Source organism: Talpa europaea (genome assembly GCF_964194135.1).
Source record: "Talpa europaea genome assembly, chromosome: 9".
Classification (NCBI taxonomy): domain Eukaryota; kingdom Metazoa; phylum Chordata; class Mammalia; order Eulipotyphla; family Talpidae; genus Talpa; species Talpa europaea.
Genome location: NC_140076.1, coordinates 19,166,018 through 19,188,238, shown reverse-complemented (window position 1 = coordinate 19,188,238; position 22,221 = coordinate 19,166,018). Strand labels below are relative to the sequence as shown.

General features: G+C 57.6%; 2 protein-coding genes across 2 annotated transcripts; one reads left to right on the top strand and one right to left on the bottom strand.

The window, feature by feature from the left end:
• Positions 1–6,633: 6,633 nt before the first annotated feature.
• TMEM54 (transmembrane protein 54) lies at positions 6,634–12,204 on the top strand (the record flags this gene model as incomplete). Its single annotated transcript, XM_084243310.1, has 6 exons — positions 6,634–6,724; positions 8,936–9,129; positions 11,144–11,203; positions 11,288–11,476; positions 11,611–11,745; positions 12,130–12,204. 6 exons carry the CDS (start codon positions 6,634–6,636, stop codon positions 12,202–12,204), a joined length of 744 nt encoding a protein of 247 aa, XP_084099436.1.
• Positions 12,205–13,130: 926 nt separating this feature from the next.
• HPCA (hippocalcin) lies at positions 13,131–17,987 on the bottom strand. The gene is made up of 3 exons (XM_084242612.1): positions 17,595–17,987; positions 13,381–13,486; positions 13,131–13,267 (listed from the first exon to the last, which is right to left on the bottom strand). Exons 1-3 carry the CDS (start codon positions 17,970–17,972, stop codon positions 13,170–13,172), a joined length of 582 nt encoding a protein of 193 aa, XP_084098738.1. The 5' UTR covers positions 17,973–17,987; the 3' UTR covers positions 13,131–13,169.
• Positions 17,988–22,221: the final 4,234 nt, after the last annotated feature.

The following is a 22,221-nucleotide window of genomic DNA, read 5'->3' as shown; positions in this document are numbered from 1 at the left end:
TTTTATATTTCTTTTAAGATGAAAATACGTAGCATATCTGGGCGTTGACTGGAATAATCCTTAGGAGAGGAAGCACTTGATGAGGAGAAAAAGGACATCATTGTAGAAACAAATCTCTTGATAAGGAGAGAGCCTTAGAAGGGAGCAAATGGACTTCATTTATGTTGAGAGAGTTCCTGTTCTTGAATGTGGTGATATAATTATGGGTAAAGCTGTTTAGAACATTCTTTTGTGTGAATGTTTTCATTTCTCTTAGGTACATTCCAAAGAATAGAACTGTAGGTCATATGGTTAATTCTATAATCTTTTACGGACCTACCAAATTCTTCCAAAGAATGAGTTTTCCAAACTCATTCCCATCAGCAGCGCATGAGGATTCCAGTTTCTCCACAACTTGTGACAGTTGTTATTGCCTGCCTCTTTGGTGATAGCCATCCTAGTGGGTATGAAATGGAATCCTATTGCAATTTTTATCTGTGTTCTCTAATGACTCCCGATGTTGAGAATCTGGGTCATCTGTATATCTTCTTTGGAGAAATATCTATTCAAATCCCTTGCCCATTATTTAGTTGCCCATTTTTACTGTTGTGGTGTAATAGTTGTTAATATTTTCTGGATGCTAAACCTTTATGAGATATATGTTTTGCACATATTTTCTCCTAGTCAGTGTGTTGTATTTTTACTCTCTTGATATTGTCTTCTGAAGCACAAACATTTTTAACTTTGATAAAGTCAAATACATCTATTTTTCCTTTGGTTGCTTGTGTTTTTAGTGCCTTGTCTAAAAGAGCATTGCCCAAACCAAGATCACAAAAGTGTATGCCCTATGTTTTCCACCAAGAGTTTTTAGTTTTTGCTCTGACATTTATGTCTTAAGATTTATTTATTTATGAATACAAGAACTGAGGTACAGGCTAGAGGTGGGGGGGGTGAGAGGATTCACTAGAGACAGAGTGGGAACAGAACAGGCAGACTGACTGAAATACACTGCTGATGAGAGCAGCGGGTGAGACAGGAGAGGTCTGCTGCACCATGTGGTCAGCTCCCTGGCCAGGGATCGAACTCATGCTGCAGTGGCTGCAGACAGCTTTATAGTATGGTGCTTAACCCCTTGCACCACCAGGGAGGCTCTTACATTTAGGACTTTGATCCATGTTGAGTTATCTTTGTCTATGGCATGAGGTAAGGGTCCAGTTTCATCCTTTTGCTTGGGGATACTCAGTTGTCCCAGCCACATTTGTTGAAAAGATTATTCTTTTTCCTTTGAATCATCTTGGTATCCCTGTCAAAAATCATCTTACCACGTATGTACTTTTATTTCTGGTTTCTTTATTTTTGGACTTTATAGATCTAGTCTGCTGATCTGTATGTCTATCCTTATGCCAGTGCCTTGTTGTCATAATTACTAAAGCTTTGTGGTAAAATTTGAAGTTGGGAAGTGTTTCTTTGTACTTTTTTTATCTTTTACATTTTTTGAAATGAAAATACCAAACTTTTTTCCTTTTCATGACTGTTTAAACTATTCTAGATTCTTTGCATTTCCATCTGAATTTTAAAATCCGCTTGTAAACTTCTATAAAAAAAAATATAACAGGTCTCTCAGATTCTGATAAGGATAGCATTGAATCTATAGATCAGTTTGGGGAGAATTGCCATCCTACCAATATTAAGCCTTACAATCCATGAACCTGGAATAGCTTCCCATTTATTTATGTCTTCTTTCATTTCTGATTGATACTTTATACTTTAGGAAATTACTCAGTAGTGTGGAAAAATGGTTGACAGACAAGAGGTACTATACGAACAAAGGCAATAGTGGCAGGGACAAAGAGGAAAACACTTGTTACAGAAATACTTGTAATGTCAATTGGCAGGACCTGATTACTGGCTTCATGTAGGAATCCAGGGAAGAGCAAAGAATGACTCCCAGGTTTTGGGTTTGGGTATATCATGATGCTCCCAACTGAAATAGGAAATATGCAAGAAGCAGTTTGAGGGCAAACATGACACAATCAGTTGGTACTGTTATAGGACAGGAAGAGGGGCAGCCCAAAACCCCTGGTAGCAGAGGACAGGGAGAGGGGCAGCCCAAAACCCCGCAAACCTGCCTATTCTAAATGGGTTCTGCCATCCGCCGCATCAACACAAAACATAGGAGACTTTAATGAAAAGGAATTTAATAAACCTAGGAAACAATACAGGTAAGACAAAGAGTCTAGTTTCTAAATCAAGCACCCAAAGTTACCCGTCCCCTCATGGGTAAAAGTCCATCCAAATGGGATCGGCCCAGAGCAAGGCCCCAAAGCCTGCCACAAGTCTAAAGCATCTTCCAGTGGGGACCCACAGAAAAGGGTCACAAACAACCGGACAAGCCCGGAAGGAAAAGAGCAAAATCAACATCAAGATAAAAGCTGCCACTGTCACCTCCCCACGGGTCTCACCCACATCTGTGTCACCCAGTCCACGACCAAAAGACAAGCGCAGTTTCTTCACGTGTCTCTAGGCTCCATGCGCCTCCTCCAGGTCTCCTGGCTCCATCCTGCTTCCTTCCTCAGTCTCTTCTTCAGCTTCCCCTCTTCCTGCTCAGCTCCACCCTCCCTTGGGTGGGGCAGGGAACCTCCCCCTTTCCTGGGGACCACCCTGTTACAGTACCTGTTGAGCTTAAGGTGACTGAGACCCCCAGGTGGAGAGGTCAGTCAACTAAATACTCGAGTTGATGCTTGGCTGGCCTGGGGACAGTGATTTGACAATCATCCCATAAAAGGGGAGCCATGGGGCTCCATGAACCAACCAATGGAAACAATAAAGGAAGAAACAAAGACTGATATCTAAAGAAGGAGCTGCTGACCAAAAGTCCACAGAGAAAAAGAGGAACAAGCAGAGAAGTAGGAGAGAATCCAGGAAAGCAGGGGAGCATAGTAATAAGATGTGATCTGAAATTCTTCCACTGGATTCAGTAGAGTTAGAAGTCACTGGTGACCTAGACCAGGGCTCTTCCAACAGAGGGCTATGGATTGAGGAAAGGGCGGGAGTTGGGAAGATGGAAGCAGTAAATAAAGATAATTCATTCCAAGGGCCTCCCTGGTGGCACAGTGGGTTAAGCACAGTGCTGTGAAGCTGTCTGCAGCCTCTGAAGTGCAGATTCGATTCCTGGCCAGCCAGGGAGATTCCCACATGGAGCAGCAGACCTCTCCTGTCACGCCCGCTGCTCCCCTCAGCAGTGCTTTGGGTCTGTCCACCTGTTCTGCTCCCCACTCTGTCTCTGGTGAATCCTCTCACCGCCCCCCATCTCTGGCCTGTGCCCCAGCTCTTGTATAAATAAAAAAATTTTTTTATCTTAAAAAATAAATAAATAAAGATAATTCATTCCAGAAGCCCAGAGGGGGAGGGGGAGAAAGTAAAAAATCAATAACTAGAGGTGCAAAGCCAATCAAGGAGGATTCTTTTGTAGGAAAGAAGATGTTCGTAGGCTGACAGGAAGGACTGAACAGAAGGGGGAGGATGAGGCATGTGGTGAGATCTGTGTGAAGGTGGAGGAGAGGTTGCAAGAAGACTTAAGGAGGTGAGTAGATTTCAAACAGAACTCTGCAAATTTTAGTAAACATATGAATCACAGATCCTAAATCTCCCCTCTTCTCTCATCTCCACTGCCCCCTGGGCCAAGCTCCCTACACTTCTCCATCACTCATTGCTGCACCTCCCCCTGCAGTGACCTTTAGGGCTAACCGGCCCTAGGTCCGGCTGGGCAACCAGCGCGCAGGGGAAGAACAGCAAAACCCTACCTGCTGCACCTCCCCCCGCAGTGATCTTTAGGAATGGCTTTCGCCACGGTCCCTAGATCGGCTGGGCAACCAGCGCGCAGCGGGGAGAACAGCCTGAAGCAGAGGAAGTGCAGCGGAAGTTCCCTGAAAAGGCAGAAGCTTATCAAAAGATAAGGACCACCAAGAACCACTACAAGAATGCTAAAAATCTTATCCCGTCTTTCTAGAACTACAAACTTTAACCCCTTATCTGTCTTTCTAAATTTCCTCCTTTCTTCTATAATGGTCATTGTTTGTTATGTAGATCACCTCCCTGATGGTGATAGACTGAGCCCATGAGCAAGCTAATTTCTTTGATATTCATTCCTGTGCTTTTGGAAAACATATATATACTGGTCACAAACTCAAAGAAAATTACACTCAGATTTTCACTCTTGAAGTGTGTCTGTTTGTCATTTCTTTCACCGACGCCCTGACCACCCTGCACGCTTCTCTCAACCCTGAGGTGGCCTCATCGTCGACTGCTGTGCTGGAGTAGATCACTGACTCTTGTTTCATGGGCACGAACATACATAGATAAAACAGAGTAGGGCAGGGTTGGTATGGGATTATTTATGCAGAGGAACTGATCTTATAATTAGGGGGAGAAGAGCTTTTTGAAGGTGAGGAGGGATTGTTCAGGGATTGGGATCCTGGATCCCCCTCCCTCCCTCAGTCAGCTGGACAGCCTACCTCGAAGACGCAGCCTCCAGTCCACATGCACCGGCCACACCTGGTTGTTCACATTCCAAGGACAGAGAATTACTAATGGTGCTGTCTGGGTTTCAACCCACTCTCATGTCTCTCGAGTTGTTTACACATTCAAAATCTGGGAAGCAGGGAAGCCGTCATTATCCCCACTTGGCAGATGGGGACACGGAGGCCCAGGGAAGAGCAGTGAGCTGCCAGGTTCAGAGTGGGCCGCTGGAGGACAAGGGGCTCATGCTGTGGCCGGGGCTCTTCCCGGAGCCTGCAGCCAGTATGCGTGCAGGCAGGGCAGAGGCGAGGGACACCAGGTGGCTGAGACTAATGGACTTTGCCCATTTGGCAGTAAAGAAGAAAAGTGGCAATAGCTTCAGGCCGCAGAGCCTGGGCCAGGCTGGGAAACTGGGGAGAAGCTGGTGGAACTATTCTCCCTCCTCAGAGGCCCCGGAGAGCAGGTCCACTCCCTCCTGATTGCCCCTCGCCCTGTCCCCCACCACACTCAGAAGCCAGGAGCAGCCTTCAGTTAGCCAGGCCTTAGCTCTACCACTGACATATGCTGTGTGGTACTTGAAAAACTCTACCTTTCTGGGCCTCGATTTTCTCATCTGTAAAATGGGGTGGCAACCATTAACTCTCAGTGTTGTCCCAAGAATAAAAGAATCTCCCTCTACACCTCTCAAAGCAGGGACGGGTAAAAGATCTGGTTCCCAACATAATTCCAAATGTCACAGATGGCCTGCCTGATGTTAGATTAGCCACAGGCATGCACACATGTGAAGTTTGCCATTGACTTTGCACTGACCACGTGTGCTCTCCAGGGCCATCCCCGGGAGGTAGCCTTTTCATCAGAACGTTGCTGACGGAGTGGAAGCAGAGTGGTGCTGATGAAGGGCCTTTTCTTTTTAACAAAAGCAAGACTTGAATAAATGTTCATTGTAGAACCCAACGACGCAGCCATGAGCAAAGCAAAAAGTATAACCCTTCCCCTCCACAGGGCTGCACCTCTGTTACACTTTGGTGCCATACTGCTGGCTCTTAGGAACGGCTCCCCCTTAACATCACCCCACACCCTCTAGTGTAGAGGATAAAGACCTAGAAATTGCTGGGTCACAGATAACAAGTGTTGGGCCTTCTACAGTATGGATAAGTACTGCCCAGTTGCCCAGTTGCCTTACTAATGGCTGTCTCCATGGACATCAACATTCCAATGGCAGCCTGGGAGGGTGCTGGCCTGATGGCGTAATGAACTCTCCCCATTTGGCCTTCTGCCTTGTAAGTCTCCCCTCCCTGCCTGCACGCAGTGTTGTCCCACTTCAGACAGGGAAGCACCTCTGCAGGGGGGTTACCACACCAGTCTGCCTGGCTTTGGTGGTCTCAGAGGCCCCAGGGGCCTTCCCAGACCTGGTTCCCTATGCATTCTGAGGCCTGTGCTGACCCAGACGGCGCGTACACACAGCCAGCACCGGCACAGGTGTGCAGAGAGGCCAGTGTGGTCATGGGCTGTGCTGGGCTCCGACTGAGCATCCGCACACTGTCAAGCCAGCGCCTGGCCTCAAGGCCGTTGCCAGCGGGACGGGGAGGCAAGCCTCGGGCTCGGCAAGTAGGATTCCCAGGCTGGTCAGGGAGGGAGAGTGACTTGCCCGAGGTCACACACAGGGTCCCCAGGCAGTGCTCCTTCCCCACCCAGCGCTGGGCCCCCCCAAACTCTAGAAAGAAGTGGCGTCTCCCCTTCACGCCGTGGGCCCATCGCGCGGTCTGGTCTACCAGGTGCCGACCACAGGGAGCGCGCGCGCAGCCCCGGCTCACTTCCCAGCCGTGCCGGCCGCCCCTGGAGTCTCGGCTCCGTCTGTAAAATGGGCCTGTGCGGGGCGGCCGTGGGCCCGGCTGCAGGGGTGCGGCCTGGTGCCGGGGAGGGGCGGGCGCGGGCGGGTGCGGCCGCGCGGTGATTAAGCGGGGCGGGCCCCGCAGGGCTGCCCAGCCGGTCCGACCGGCCGGCGTGCGAAGGAGCGGGCGGGCCGCGGGGGTGCCGGGAAGGGAGGCCGGCCCGGCGCCCGCGAGCCCCGCTCCAGGCTGGGAGTGCGCGCGGCGCGGGCTCTGCGGGGCGCGGGGCGGCGGGCTGGCGACCAGGATGGGCGCTCGGGGCCCCGGCCGCCCGCAGGCTCGGGAGCCCCGCCAGCCGCGGAGACCCCGCGCGGGAGCCGAGATGTGTCTGCGCCTTGGTGAGCCGCGGGTGGGGACGGCCCGGGAGGCGCCGAGCACTGGAGCGGGAGCCGGGAGCCCCGGGGTGCGGGCCGCCTGCTCCGACGGCCACGGTCGCCCTGCGCCTCTGCTCCTCCAGTCGCGCGCGGGAGGGAGGACCTGCGGCATCTTCTCGAGTTGTGCAGCCTCGCCCGCTGCCACTTTCCTTTCCCGTGGAGAGAACCCCCTCCCGAGCCGCTCCCAAAGGAGGGAGAAGAGCTGCGGGGGAGCAGCCCCCTCCTGGCTCTGAAGGGAGACCAGAGGGAGAGAATCCAGGACTCGGGGGCTTTGGAACCCGAGGCTGCCTGTCCAGGTCTCCCTTTCCGCAGTCTTGCAACAGGCTGTCACCTCCAAACCCCCCACTTCCCCCTCCAGCCGGGGAGGGGAGAGACGCTGGCAAACAGGATTCTGGACAGAGAAGCAGAGCTGGTGGCCTCTCCAGTCACTGCTCCCGCACAGAGGTGCTGCTCTTGGGCATGAGGGAGGCCCAGGAGGCGCGTTTGTCCAGCTAAGAGATCCTGTGACCCTCGGCTTCGCATCTGTAAGCCGGGTACCGCCACCTCCCAGGGCCACCCTGAGGATGACGTGGACTCCTAAGAGTAGTGTTTGCCACTTGCTCACAGGGGTGCAAAGAAGCCAGGGACTACCTCCAGGCTCCCCATCCAGTGCTCCAGGCGCTGCCCCAGGCGGGCGCTGTGCCTCCAGTTTAGCCAAACTCTTGGTCCTGGGACGCTGTTGTTGTTCGCGAGCCCAGCCCTGAGCCGGGTGGTGCCTGAGCTCCCGGGCAGGTGGGTGGACGGAGCGAGATGGGGCAAAGCTGCTGCGCCCGTACCTGTCTGACCAGCAGAGGAGCCACAGGCCACTGCACATCCACAGTGCCTGTGCAGCCGTCTGCTCCTGCTGGCCTGGTCCAGCTCCAGAGCGCCCTGCAGGCTCCAGGGGGGCTCAGAGGCCAGCGGGAACAACTCTCCCCAGTTTTCATATAAGGAGTCTGGGGCCCAGAAAGGGGAAAGGTGGTGCAAGGTCACACAGAGGGTCTGTGGCTGAATAGCCCCCTCTCGCCCTCTCCCCGGGGACTACTTGGCACAGGAGCCTCAAGAACATCCAATCCAGTGATTCACCCCCTTTTTTTTATAAAGCTGCAGAGCTCCCACATAGGAAATAAGATTCAACTCTCTGGTACAGATGGGGAGACAGGTCTAGGAAGGGACTCACCGCCAGGTTCCACCCGGAGCAGCTAAGGGGAGATGGGGCTGTTTAGTTCTGGGGGCCTGGCCTGTCTGACCAAGCTGGCTAGAGTGAGGGGACTGATAGGCCAAGAGGTCAGCATGGTATCAGTCCTGGGGGTCAGAGCCAGGACCCCTGGGGGAAATTGTAGAGCACATCTGGAATTGTCTGAGCTGCTGGAAAAGGGTCCCTATTCCTAGGGGTGTGCAGATGGGGCAGGGCAGCCACTTGGCCCCTCAGATTTGCATGTGACTCCCTAATATTCTTTTGATCCCTGGCTACCCCACTCGCCCTGCCCCTGCCCAGTGCCCCTGCACCCAGAGATTTCCCCAGGGCGTGCCCTGCTTTCCCATCCTTCTCCTCCTGGACCCTCTTCTCCCGAGACAAGGGTGACTCTTCTCATTTTATAGATGCGGAAATGGAGACTCAGAGACTGGGGTGTCTTGCCCTGAGTCACCCAGCTCTGGGCAGTACGTTCTGCAACTGTAAGTTGAGTAGCTACTGTGTGCCAGGCCCCGTCCACCCACTGAATCCCAAGCAAGATGTGACCCCTGCCCAGTGAACGAGGGCTCCCTGGGGGCCTGGACACTGACTGTCAAGCTCATCCTGGGGCCTCAGGACCTGGCGCAGAGCAGGCGCTCGGAGTGGGATGAGCACATAGATGACTACACCAGTGAACGCAGCTTAGTGGAAGGACCGTGTGTCTAGAGCTGGAGACCTGGGTTCAAATCCTGGCCGTGCCACCCGTGACCCTGAGCACTCACAAGCACTCCTACCTTGTAGTAAGTGCCACCCGTGTGCTTTTCCCGATGAGGAAGCCGACTCAGAGAAGACAAATTACTCACTCTAGGCCACTCAGAAATAGATTTAGGACCCAAGGTCCACCACTCCCATCGGGGCTTCCGTTTTCTCCTCTGTCCAGCTGGATGAGCCCCACCGCGGCCCTGACAAAGCTGTCCCCACAGGTGGCTCGAGCGTGGGTGACTTCCGGAGGGTGCTGATGAAGACGGGGCTGGTGCTGGTGGTGCTGGGCCACGTGAGCTTCATCGCAGCCGCTCTGCTCCATGGCACTGTGCTACGCTACGTGGCTGCCCCCCACGATGCCGTGGCTCTGCAGTACTGCGTGGTCAACATCCTCTCCGTCACTTCTGCCATCCTGGTATGGCCAGGCCGGGAGAGGTCTGGCAGGAGGGGGCAGGAGGGGTCTGGAGGGGACTGAAAGGTCTTTAGTCAGAGCCTGGGGTGGGAAGCAAAGATCCTGAGCACTAGCCCTTGCTCTGCAGACTCTCACCAACCACAGAAGTCATCAACCTGTCTTTGCCTCCACTTCCACATCAGTAAGATGGGGATAGTACCAGTGTCCACCCTGGAGGGACCTGGGGACGGACTGACAGAAGCCATCCACCTTGGGCGCTTAGCACAGGACCAGGCACATGGTTAGTGCCCATTCCGGTGAGCTAGGACCGTCATCACAACCCGAAGTAGTCAGGGCAACTTTGGACAGAAGGAAGGCGCTCAGGAGGGTACAGAAGGGTGCCTAGAGGTGGAGGCTTCTGAGCGGGGTATTGATGGATGAGTAGGAGTTCACAGATGAGCTGCAATTACCATACCAAGTATGAGACATGCCGGTGCAGGCAGGTAGAAGAGGAAGCTGGGACAGAAGGTATCCCAAGTAGAGAGAACGGAAGAGGCAAAGAAGTGATGGTGGGAATAGCTAAGATCTGACCTGGAAACACTGAGAAAATCAACTTAGGAGCTTAGCATTAGGGATGATCTACAGACAGGCAGCACCATGTTATGACCAAAGTCAGTACCTGTTTGATGAATATATGAAGGACAAGGTCAAAAGCTCTTTCCCAAGTGTAGAGCAGAGTTTGGGAAACATCTGCACATAAGTACCTGAGTCCCCTCCCTGCCATCTCCTGGCTGAGGGGCCAGGAGTCTGTTCTTCCCTCCCTAAGTCTGTTCCTTCCCCTGCAAAATGAAGTGCAGACAGCCGGCTGGCCTCCAGGCCGGGGAGGACAAGGTCGAGGCCCAGTCAGGCGCCTCCGCCGGTGAGACAGGCTGGGCTGTGCCGTCTCTCTTGGAGTCACTGGTCACTCATTTGTTTCTCACCAGCCTGTGAGGAAGGCAGTGAGCTCGCTTAGGAGGTTCACCGGGGATGGGCTGTGGGCCGAACCCCTTCAGCTTTGCCCTCATTTCCTTGGCTAATCCCTACCGCTTCTAGCGACATGAAATTCCAGCCATTACGATTCCCATCATTCAGAAGCAGGAACTGAGGCTTGGGATTCACCCAGCGGCCACTGACACAAAGAAGTCGAGCTGGATTTGAAACTGGTGTCTGACACCAAGGCCATGTCCTTCCCATGAGCTCACCCTGCAGAGCGAGACTTAGCCCAGAGTGGCTGGGATATTTGCATGTGGCTGCACAGTGAAGTGAAGACATTGCTGAGTCTTGAACCCAGGCCCCCCAACCTCCCTCCCATGGGTCCAGGCCATGCCTGGCACAGTGAGGGAACCATTGGGAAGCTTGGCTGAGTAGAACCCAAAAGGCCCAGAGCGCATCCAGTAGGCTAAACAGCGGGTTGGGGCAGGCGCACCGCAGGTGGCTGGGGAGCCTGGAGGGTGGAGAGAGCCGAGCCGGTAAAGAGGAGCAGAAGGGGGTTCCCAAGAAGGCCAATGCCGGTGCATTCTGTGCAGGCTCTGCCCAGGGCAGTGAGAAAAGAGCCGAGCCTGGCCCAGGGTGGAGTTGAGGAGCTGATGGAACCGGGGCCAGCCCACTGAGAGGCTGGGATAACTTAAAAATGCTCCTTGGGGGCTTGAATTCTACTCTAGTCCCTTGGCATTGAGTTACTAGTTTCTTCCAAAATCTTTCCCGTTCCAGGTAGACATGTCACCCGTATCTGGTGGCTCAGCACTGCTCCCGGGACTCTGGGATACACAGGGTCCTGGTGAGGGGCACAGCTAGAGGCAGTGGGGAGCCAGAGGAGGTTGTAGGCAGGCAGTGGTTGAAGCATCACTTCAGAGCCAGCCACGAGGAGGCTCTGCCTCCGCGCAGATGGAGTAATGAAGAGTGGGGAGCTGGAAGGCTACAGTGGGCATGGGTGGATCTTTATCCGAGAGTGGCCCTGACCCCCGCCCCCCCTCGGGACTGGTTTGAACTTTTCCCACAGGTCATCACCTCGGGTATTGCTGCCATCGTGTTGTCCCGCTATCTCCCCAGCATCCCCTTGGTATGTGGCACCTCCTATAGGGGGAGGGGAGGCCAGCGGTCACCTCCAGGGGCCTGACCAGTGGCCTCCCTCCCCCCCCCCCAGCGCTGGACAGTGTTCACCTCAAGTGCGGCCTGCGCCCTTCTCTCTCTGACCTGCGCTCTTGGCCTCTTGGCCTCCATCGCCGTGACCTTTGCCACCCAGGGCCGGGCACTACTGGCCGCCTGCACTTTTGGGAGCCCCGGACTACTGGCCCTGGCGCCTGACTGCCCCTTCGACCCCACGCGCATCTATGTGAGTGCTGAGAACTCAGCCGGGCGGGGGACACCCGGGGCGCTCCCCCCGCAGAGACGAGCAGAGACGTGCTTGGAGTCTGGCCCTCCACCCCCGACCCAAGGCAGCCATTTCTGCGCCCTGTGTCCCCACAGAGCTCCAGCCTGTGCCTCTGGGGCATCTCACTAGTGTTCTGCGTGGCGGAGAGTGTGTTCGCTGTGCGCTGCGCCCAGTTCGCCCACGGGCTGCTGGAGCTGAGGCCCTGGTGGGGAAAAAACCACCACCACGCGGTAAGGCGCTTCCCCCCACACAGCCTCAGCCCCGCTCCTGCATGTTCAGGGGCTCCATGTTTCCTGCCCAGCCCCTCTCTGGGGGACCCCCCCTTTGAGAACCAGGCAATCGTTTTCACCCCCAAACCAAAGGGGAGGCTTGGAGAAGTCAGATTTCCCAGCTGACACCTGGCTTTCCCGAGGCCCAGGGAGCGGGAGGGCGGTCTGAGCTCAGGCTGTGGGTGCTCCAAGCACATGAGCTGGCCTTTGCATGGGTGGAAGGACCGTGATGCCCCTGCCCCAGAGACCTCCCGGACCTCCTCTGCCCCCATTCCCTGGGTGCCCTGGAAGGGGAGACCCAGCCCCAGCCCCAGCCCAGCCCGGCAGCCTCCCGTGTCTCTGCAGATACAAGAGAGCCCAGAGCCCGCGGAGGGCCGCGACCTGCTGAGCTGCACCAGCTTGGAGCCGCTGACCCTCTGACAGCTGAAGCCTCGCGGGGGCCCAAGCCCCCGGGGCCCCGCAACCAAGTCTGCACTGTGACCAGGCCAGGGATTCCTAGAGCTGCCCAAGAGGGCTCAGCGGCCACAAGGGGACCCACACGTGGGGTTTTCAATCCCTGGCCACCCAGCCCACTGCACTGAAACGAGACTTTATTCTGAAGTTATTAAAAAGACAGAGATGCTCCACGCGGTGCATGCGGGGCGGGGCTGGCCAGGGGCTGTGGGCGGGCGGGGGCTCCGGGTTTGTCTTCCCATCTGCATGTGGGCCTGTGAGTGTGTCTGAGAAAGGCGAAATACACAGAGGGGGCCGTGGGTCTGTGTGTTCATCCGTGCTGAACAGCAGGCGGGGTGCATGGAGCCCACAGCTGGGGGACTGGCGCAGGGGTCATCCTTTCGCATCGCGGCCTCCCGGCCAACAAGAGCTGGGCAGGAAGGGCTGCGGCCCTCCTGCAGGGAAGATGGCTCAAGGAAGCTGTCCTCGAACCCCCACACTTCTGCAATCCTGATGCCCACCAATAAAGACAGGCTGCTCGCCGGGGCCTGCCTCCCCCTTCCGCCCTGGCTGAGATCCACGAGGGGGTGGGAGCTTGCCCTGGGGCTCGGGGAGGGGAGGCTGCCTTTGTGGGGGAGGGGGGGAGGGCTCGGCAGCAGGAGGCGGGAGACGAGGAGGGCCGGCTGCAGTTCTCAAATATCCCTAAGAGAGGGCTGGCTGGGGGGTCCGAGCCTGTGTCTCCATCACTATAAGGGAGTATTGCCTCTTGAATTGAGGGGTGCTAACCACTTGCTTGCTTGGGCTTCGGGGGGACTGCGGGGTTCCCTCCTCCACAGGCGCCCTGCAGTGCGGACGGGAGGCGGGGCCCAGCCGGACCCCCAGCCTGGACACACACGGGGGAGGGGAAGCCGGGAGGGGCCGGAGGGGCGGGGCGGGGGGCTGGCTCCCCGCGCTCAGAACTGGGAGGCGCTGCTGGGGTCGCACTGCAGCAGGCGCACGATGGACGGGTCGCTCTTGGCGCCGCGGATGAACTCCTCCAGGGACAGCTTGCCTGCGGGCGAGCACAGCGGTGACGGGGGGCCCGGGGGGCCCGGGGGGGGGCAGAGCCGAGCAGGGACAGGGAAGGGGGTGGCGCCGGCCCGCCCCGCCCGCCCTGCCCCTCACCGTCGTTGTTCGTGTCCATTTGGCGGAAGATTTTCTCCGTCCTCTTCTCCGGGGTCGACTCGTCCTCGGGCATCTTCATCACGGACGAAACCATCTTGTAAATGGCCTGGGGGGCGGGAGGGATAAAGAGGGAGTGAGGCGCCCACCTGAGCGCCCCCCCAAAAGGCACGCTGGTAGCTTTTCCCCCAAAGTGAGGTAGAGAGGGGTCTCGGAGGCCTGGGGTCCTGGGGGACCCCGGGAGGAGGGTCTGGGAAGGCTGCCAGGAGGAGGGGGCCGCTGGGGCGGGCCCTGACCTCGTGTCCTTGGAGCGCGGGGCGGGGGGGCCCGGGGGGGACGGGGGTGGGGGGGCGGGGGAGACTTGCTGGCCGGCGGATCTGCACGAACAGTGACACCGGAGCCCGAAAGCTCTGAGTGGGCGTCGAGAGCCTGGGGGTACTGAGTTCAGGGGTTCAGGAGAGATGTTGGGGACATCGGGGCCCAGATGGCAAAGGGCTTAGAACTGCGGGTGCCTCGGGTGCCGGGGGAAGCGCAGGTTTGGCGCAGCTTCTCGGAAACACCGGGGCTCCAGGTGGCCGGCAGGGGGCGCTGGCCGAGAGGGGGCGCCGGGCTGCGCGGCCGCGGGGGCCCCACGGAGCTGGGGGCCCGAAGCAGCCGGCCCCGAGCGGGCGGGGGAACTTATGCAAACGAGCATCTGCCGGGGGCCGGGGACAGCCTGGACTCTGCTGGGCCCGGGACCGCCGCCACCGCGCGCGGGAGCTCAGAGGCGGTGCGCAGGAGGGTTTTGGTGCTAAATATACACAAAGTACGTAGGACTCGGCTGTGGGATAGGCCGGGTCCCGGGGCGCTGCAGGCTAAGGACGAAGTGGTCGTCTCAGATCTTCCAGCTTCTTGCTACTACACCACCTCCAAGAAGCCTCCCCTGTCCTCGGCCTCAGAAAGGGCCTCAGCTCCACAGGGGTCTCCTGGGGCCTGTTGGGTCCTCCCTGGGCTGCTTCCGAAAGCTCTTTCCAAGCAGGCTCCATCACCACGTCCCCAAACCAGCCTGCCGCCCCCTGATTCCAGTCACACGCAGGATCCCTCTAGGCCCACCATGCACCCAGCTCCTTCTGGATGCTGCCCCACGCTCCTTCTGCTGCCTCCCACTCCTGTGGGCTCGGCGTGCAGGCGCTTTCTTAGGGAGGCCTTCTGGGATCCGGGTGGGGTCAGCACCTACATGCCGGCCAGTGGGCATTTCCTTCCGGGACGACTCCCTGGGAGTACTTTTCCCTTTGTGGAACTGTTCCACGTCCCCAGCACACAAAGAAGAGCCATGGACATCTAGCTAGTACCCACCCCAGAATTCAGCACAGTGCCTGCCTCCTGCTAGGAACTCCCATCTTCAAAAGTCACTGGCACCTCCCACTGTCCTCTGTACCAAGTCCAAACCACGCGCCCCCTGGCACTGAATACACTTCATCCTCTGGTCCCTGCTAATCTCCCCACCATCACGCAGACCTCTCCTGGCAGGTGATTCTGTCCCGCTAAACACCACTGGACTTTTCGGGTTTTCCAGCATTTGCAGCCTCTGCCTAGAACAATTACACTACCGTGCATGAGGCGTCTACTGTGTGCCAGGTTCCTTACCTACATTGTTTCCAAACCTCCCGACAGCCCTGAAGAACAGGTATCATGATCTCTATTTTCCAGGTAAGAAACCAAGGTTCATGGGTGCGGGGGGTGTGTAATAAAGAAGACAATGTTCAGAAAGGGAATTGATGGAAGAGACTGGATTTGAACCCAGGCCCTGCTAGCTGCTGGAGAAATGGTGGGGCAGTGTGGGTGGGGAACGCCAGTAGAGAGTGAAGTGAGATGGACCTGGAGTGACAGCCTCATTCTACTAGTCACTTGCTCTGTGGCCTTGAACAAGTACTTAACGAGCCTCAGTTTCCTCATCTGTAAAATGGGGGCAATCATCACCCTCATGAGGATTGCCTAGAGGGTTAAGAGAGATAATTGTGCGGATCAGTGGCTAGCTAGAGTAAGCGGTCAGTAAGCAAACACTCATCATCACGGTTCACCCACCATATCCTCGGGTCTTCCCTGCCCTTCAGTCCTTTGGACTCCAGACGTCCCATTTACACCCCTGTCCCTGAGCTGGCCAGTGTGGCCTGCACCCTTGTCTTGCCGACCAACGTGGGAGCCCCAAGTGGCCAAGATGTCTCTTGTGGTGTGGCCACCACACAGCCTGGGTCCTAAGGACTGAGCGAGTGACTTAGAGAGTGACCGCTCCCCTTGTGACAACCCTTCTCCTGGGCCTTCTAATTAATTGTCTAGAATTGTGGCTCACTCACTGTTTCACTGGAGCCGACTTGTAATTAATCAGTCCCGGGGTTTGCAGCGCTCTGTCTGCGCTGGCTGTCTGGAGCCGCGGGGCTGCCGGCCTAGATAGCAGAGGCCAGCCAGGAAGGAGTCCCAAAGATGCCCAAGGAGTGGGCCTGGCTTGACTGCTGCCCTGCACTTGCTGGCCCCAGGAGGGCTGGGATTTCAGTGTGCTCAGTGCAGCCACACTAAGTGGTAAAACATGAACATCCCTCGGGAGTTGGCTGGTATCCAGCTGCTGCCCCCGAGAGAGACTTCACCACCCTCGCTCCCCAGCCCTTCCACCAGAGCACCCCTCTATCCACCAACTACAGCTAGTACCTGGCCCACAGGAGTCATGGACAAACATTAAGATTCTCCCCCACCCGTGACAGGCATGGGGACAGCGCCCCACCCCAAGGCCTATTCTAGCTGAGCGAGCAGAGCCTGTCCCTTAGCAAGAGGAGAGGCCAGAGTCAAGCATCCAGTAGGAGCTGGATGAGTTGGAAGCTGGGGGTGGAGGCTGGGGGCTGGGGAGCAGTCAGCCGAGCTGAGGAACCAGAAGGGAAAGGATTCAGAGGCAGAAGGGAAGGGAACAAGGGCCTGCACAAAGCTGTATGGCAGGATTACTCAGGCCACACTCCAGGGACACTGCAAAGGCCATTCTGGTTAGCACAGAGAATGTGCAGAGGAGAAAAGAACAACTAACCGTCACTAACATACCAATCACATGCCAAGTGCTCTGCTCACATCCATGTCCCACTGCCTGCCCACAGAGCCTTGTGAAGTAGGGGGCCAACACCCTCCTCTACAAGTAAAGAAGTAAAGGCTAGGGGAAAGCGAGCAAGGCAACTGGGTAGGCCATACGAAGCATAGTCCTGAGGGTCCTCAGTGCTGCTGAAGGGCTAGATTTGGGAAGATTTTTGAAATAAAGCTAGTGCATGCCATACGAAGGGTGGTACTAAGAAAGGGCATTCATATTAGGTCCTTAAATCTCCCCATCACTTCACAGATGCGCAATCTAAGGGTTGAGGCCAACTCTAGAACTAGAAGCCAGACCCCTATCAAGAGTCAGCTCTAAGTGGTGGTTAGCCTGAGCCAGACTCCATTTAGGTGCTGTGTGACCTTAAGCAAGTCACTTCACCTCTCTGAGCCTCATGGGGTTTATTGTAAGGAGACACTGGGCACATGGGCTCAGTACTGGACTCTTAATGGGCCCTCAGCTCGTTGGAAGGAGACTGAGTTTGAACAGACAGTGGAGCCGGGGGCCTTGGGCAAATGTCTATCTCTCTGAGCATACATTTCCCCCTGAGTAAATGAGGATCGATAAAATAGAACTGGTGGTCCCCTGCAGACATATCAAGTCATGAAAGACAAAGACTGAGGAGCCAGATGCAATGTGTGACTCTAGACCAGGGCCAAAAAATGCTATAAAGGACATTACTGAGAGTTGGCAAAACTGGAATGTGGTCTGTAAGTTAGATAATAGCATTGCTTCTATCTTAAATGCCCTGACTTTGATAATCTTATTATGGGTTATGTAAGAGAATGTCTCTGTTCTTAGGAAATAGAGCCTGATGTAGTCAGGGTAAAAGGTCATGTTCAAAACAACAAAACAGGACACACGCACATATATATGCAGTGAGAGCAGATGCAGCAAACTGTGCTTTGGGGAGTCTGAGTGAGGGGTAAATGGGACTCTTCTCAACTTTTCTTCAAATTGGAAATCGTTTTCTAATAAAGTGTTTTTTAAATGGGGTCATAAGAATAGCCTCTGGCACGAGCTACCCACAGGGACTGTGGAGCCGATAAAAAGGGGTGGAGGGTGCCAGCTGCTGGGCCTGGTGCCTGGCATTCTGCGGGGCCCAGGGGCGCACCTGCACAATCTCGAGCATCTCCTCGCGGCTGATGTAGCCGTTGCCGTCCAGGTCGTACATGCTGAAGGCCCACATGAGCTTCTGCTCCAGGCGGCCACGCGAGGTCACGCTCAGGGCGATGATGAACTCCCGGAAGTCGATGGTGCCGTCACTGTTGGTGTCGAAGGTGCGGAAGACGTGCTCGGCGAACTTGGAGGCGTCGCCGTAGGGAAAGAAGTTGGCGTAGATCTTCTTGAACTCGTCCACGTTAAGGATGCCCGTGGGGCAGTCCTTGAGGAAGCCCTTGTACCACTCCTGCAGCTCCAACTCCGAGAACTCCGTGTTCTCCCGCAGGTCCTGCAGCATCTCGGGCCGCAGCTTGCTGTTCTGTTTGCCCATGGCCGCTCAGCCAAGTCCCACCTGGGGCCCGAGGGGGTCAAGGGACAGAGAGGTGTGGTCAGGCCCACCTGGCCCCTTGACACCACTCCCGGAGGGCCCTCTTGGCCACCAGCCGCGACAGCCCCTCTTTTGACCCAGGGAGAGGAGCTGGCCAAGGTCACCCCAGCTGCACCTGGCATGCTGCCTCTGATACGCTCCACAGAGTCACCCCAGACCCTGCACTTCCCCAGGGAACAGCTCTGCAGAGAGGAAGGGCAGGGGCTCACATTTACTGATGCCCTCAGTGCCAGGCAGCAAGCCTTCATGGCGTGCATCATGGGGCCCTCACGAAGTGAAGCAGGGGCATGAGCCCCATTTTGCAGATGAGAAGGCAAGCTTAGGGACTCGAGGTGGCCTGCTTTAGTCACAGCCAGAGTGACAGGGCCGACTCCCAGGGCAAGGCCTTTCGTCCCCCTCCTATTCACTGCCCCTTGTCACCTCACATATGCCTGCCCACCACAGAACACACCTGCAGACCGGATGTGGTTCTCTGCCCCACACAGGTGCACCTGGCACAGGCCCAGCCTGGGTGTGGGCCTGGCACCAGAGCCAGACCATCTGGGTTTGACCTCCGGCCCTGCCTCTTACCAGCTGCGTGACATTGCGCAAGTTCCTTAAACTCTCTGCCGCATCCGGAAAGTGGGGGTAACAGTACTCGCCTCATTATTGCTGGGAGGTTAAATTAGTTAGTGCATGGGAAGCATGTAGAAGGCTACCTGAACATAGAAGTGCTATATAAGGTAAATGAATAAAAATAATTTCCACGTGCCCAGCTGACGAGAGTCATGCACAGTGACCCGCAAACAGATACAGACTGGTAGGTAGCAGGCTTCACGGCCCTCCAGGTCCACGCACCAGGTCCCATGCCACTCAGCAGCCACCGCACCCACAGGTCACCATGCCGCCACATGTGACAACATTCTCTCTGCACCACAGTTCACATGTGCTGACACAGCTCCATGCACACACACTCCCATACCTGCACTTCAACACGCCAGCCCACGACCCCCAGGTCCTGCACATGCTGGCACCAACGACGCCCGTGCCAACACCTCACAGGGCCAGCCACGTGTGGGACCCTCAGGCTCCTTTGCTATTTTTCTTTCTATTCCTAGGGGTGCTGCCAGGTCCCAGGAGAGGGAGCTGCAGTCCTTCCCAGCCTCCTAAGGGCTTCTCTTCCGAGGAATTCCCTCAGCAGCCAACTCCCCCACCCTGACCGTTCAACTTACCTTTCAGCCAGTCCAGAAAGGTCCCCTCAGTACCAAAGGCTAGAGTGTGGAGGACTGGGGAGAAGATGATGGAGAGAAGGCGGCCAGGCAGTTCTGAGCAGGGATGCAGGGGTGTGTGCGGGTGAACCCCCACAGCCTGGGGCTATGAGTGAGACAGGGTGAGGGGGCCCCCTGTGTGTACATGTGCATGCAGCTCTGTGCACATGTGGGTGAGCGCGTGTGCTCATGCGTGTGCTCGTGCTGCATGTGTGTCCCTGGATTCTGCATTGCATTTTTCTCCCCGCGTGTTCCAGTCCATGTCAGTGCATGTGCATAGCTGTGCATGGGAGCGGGTATGCACCCATCACAGCGTGAAGGGGAGTGTGACCATTTGGGGGACCCGTGTGTGTCCTCAGCAGTGTGTCCCCTGCAGGTTTCTGTAAGTTCGTGACCCTCCTTTCTAAATCAGCCTCTTCTGCCCCAGGCTGAGGACGCACGGAACAAGTGTGTGGGAGGGGACTGAGGAGATGCACGGGGCTGGGGCGGCGGACTGTGTCCCTTCATCCCTTCCTCAAGGTCCAAGGAACTGGGTCAGGTCTTCCCGTGCCCCCTCTTCTCTGCCACCGTCAGGGTCGCCCCTCCCAGTTGGAAGACTTGGAAACGAGGGTGGCAGAAGACTCTCTTGTCTCCGCAAAAAAAATCCCCATTCCCCCAAAGGCAAGAACCCCCAGCTCGACCCGAGAAGCCCGCCCCGGGGGTCCTCTCCAAACCCCTTCCCAGCCCTCGCCCTGAGCCCCCGCCTCAATGCTCTCAGCCCTCGGAGAGCGCGGGGCGCGGGGCCCCTCCTAGAGGGGGCGCTCCGAGGTGGCCAAAACCAACTCCTCGGCGCCGGCCACTCGGCGGTCAGCACCCTGGAGAGCGCCGCGCGCCTCCCCGGGGGCGCCCCCACCTCCTGCGCCCGGGGAGGGAGCGCTCCCCGCGAGGCGCGGCAGCAGTGGGTTTGGGGAACCCTGGACGTGGCCCCCTCCCTGCGGGACGCCCCCTCCCCACCTCCCGCAGCCCCGGCTGGAGCAGCCCCGACTCACCCAGCGACGCGGAGACTCCGACTGCGCAGGGAAGGCGGCGCTGCGGCGCGCGGCGAGAGGCGGGCGGGGGGCGGGCGGGGGGCGGGCGGAGGGCCTGGAGGGAGACGCCCCGCAGCGTTCGCCCGGAGCACCTCCCCGGGGGGGGTCCCCGTTCCTCCTTTTACCCTCCAGCCCTGGGGGTGGGGGCAGCGCTGCGCCAGGCTCCGCCCCCGCCCCTGCCCGGGAGAGCGACGGGGGCGCCCTCTCTTCCCTGGCCCCCCTCGCTGGGGAGCACCCCTCCGGGGGCGCAGGGCCCGCGTCCCCATCGCCTCAGCCTCTCGCCTCGGGGAGCCCGAGCTGGGGGGGGTCAGTTCCCCAAGGCGGGGACCCCCCACCGGCCTGCACTCCACCCGCCTGGCGCCCCCATTTCTACCTGGGTGCGGAGTCGCGCGTCGCTCCGAGGGCGGAATCCGGGTCCTGGGCGGCTCGCGAGGCTCCCGCCTGCCCCCGCGCCCCAACTCCGGAACTCGCTGCGCTGGGGGCTCCTCGGAGAGGGGGGGCGCCCACTCCGGTCCGCGAGGGCCCGGCTAGGGGGGAGGCAGACACGCCCCCTCCCCACCTCCAGTTTAGAGAGAGCCCCGCCCCCATTTCCTGCCTGCCGCTGCACCCCAGCTCTCCGGCGCGGGACCCCCTCAGAATGAATCCACCTGGCAACATGGATCTGAACTGCTCCTCTCACTCTTCCCTCCAAGCAAGGAGACCCCCCTTTCTGCCTCCCAGCCTCCGCCAAGGCGGGGTTGTGATCGTGAGGACTGGGGAGCCTCTCCAACCTGGGGGGCTCTGAGGTGCTTAGGACAGCCTCGCTCCGGAGTCCCTGCAGTCACCTTATCCCAGCTCCTCCTGCCAGTAGGGGGGCTGCATCCTCCTGCCCCCCACCGTGGCTCCAGCCCCCACCCTGGGCTCAAATGCCATCCTTCCTCTCCAGCAGGTGGGCCTTATTGTCGCCACTTCCAGGGCGAGGAAACTGAGGTTGAGCAGGATTAAAGGCCTTTCCCCGTGTCTCGCAGCTCCATAGCGTGGGGTGGGCTTGGATGGAACCCCTGTGCCCCCCTGAACCCCTGAGCCGTGGGGCTCCCGGAGTGAGCAGTAAAAATGGGCATAACGTAGACGGCTCTTCTCAGCGCATTACACGAGTGCTTGGCGGAATCTGGCCTCCGTGTGTGGACACTGGAGGGTGGCAGGGCTGGGACCATGCCAAGGACTTTGGGTTTATTCCAGGGGAAGTGGGAAGCCCTCGGGCCCCTGAGCAGAGAGGATCTGACTTCCAGGCCGTTCTGTCAAGAATGGACTTGGAGGCGAGGGGGCGAGGGTGGAAACAGGGGCAGCGCAGGGTGAGATGCCCGGGTGGTCTCTGTCTGCACCCACCTTGCAGGCGAGCCCACAGCAGCGCCCACTGCCTGGGCAGCTGCTCCTCCCAAAGCAGCGCCCAGGAACAGGCCCTCCTGCCTCCCCAGGGCTTCCCTCTGGGCTTCCAGACCACACCTCTGAGGTGATCGAAGTCTAGCCTTGGTCCCTCCTGCTTGAGAACCAGCAGGGACATCTCAACTGGAGGAGCCAGGCTGGCTGGGGTGGGGGTGGGGGACGGGCAGCTGGGCCCCCAGAACACCAGTTCCCCTGTGTGCCTTGGCTCTGGTGTTGGGACCCCCTGTCTGGTGAGAGACGCCAGACATGTGTGGGTGGTTCCCAGCTGCCTCCTGCGTGAGGGCCTGGGGGCAGGGAGAGCCTTGCTGCTGCGTTCAGCCCCCACCCCAGGCCCCCAAGGGACAAGTCCCCCCCTTTCCCCACTGGGCCAGGCCAGGAGACCCTGCAGTGCTGAGGGCAGGGAAAGGGGTCTGCTCTACAGTGACCTCCCCCTCTTCCCCCCAGTGCCTGCCTGAA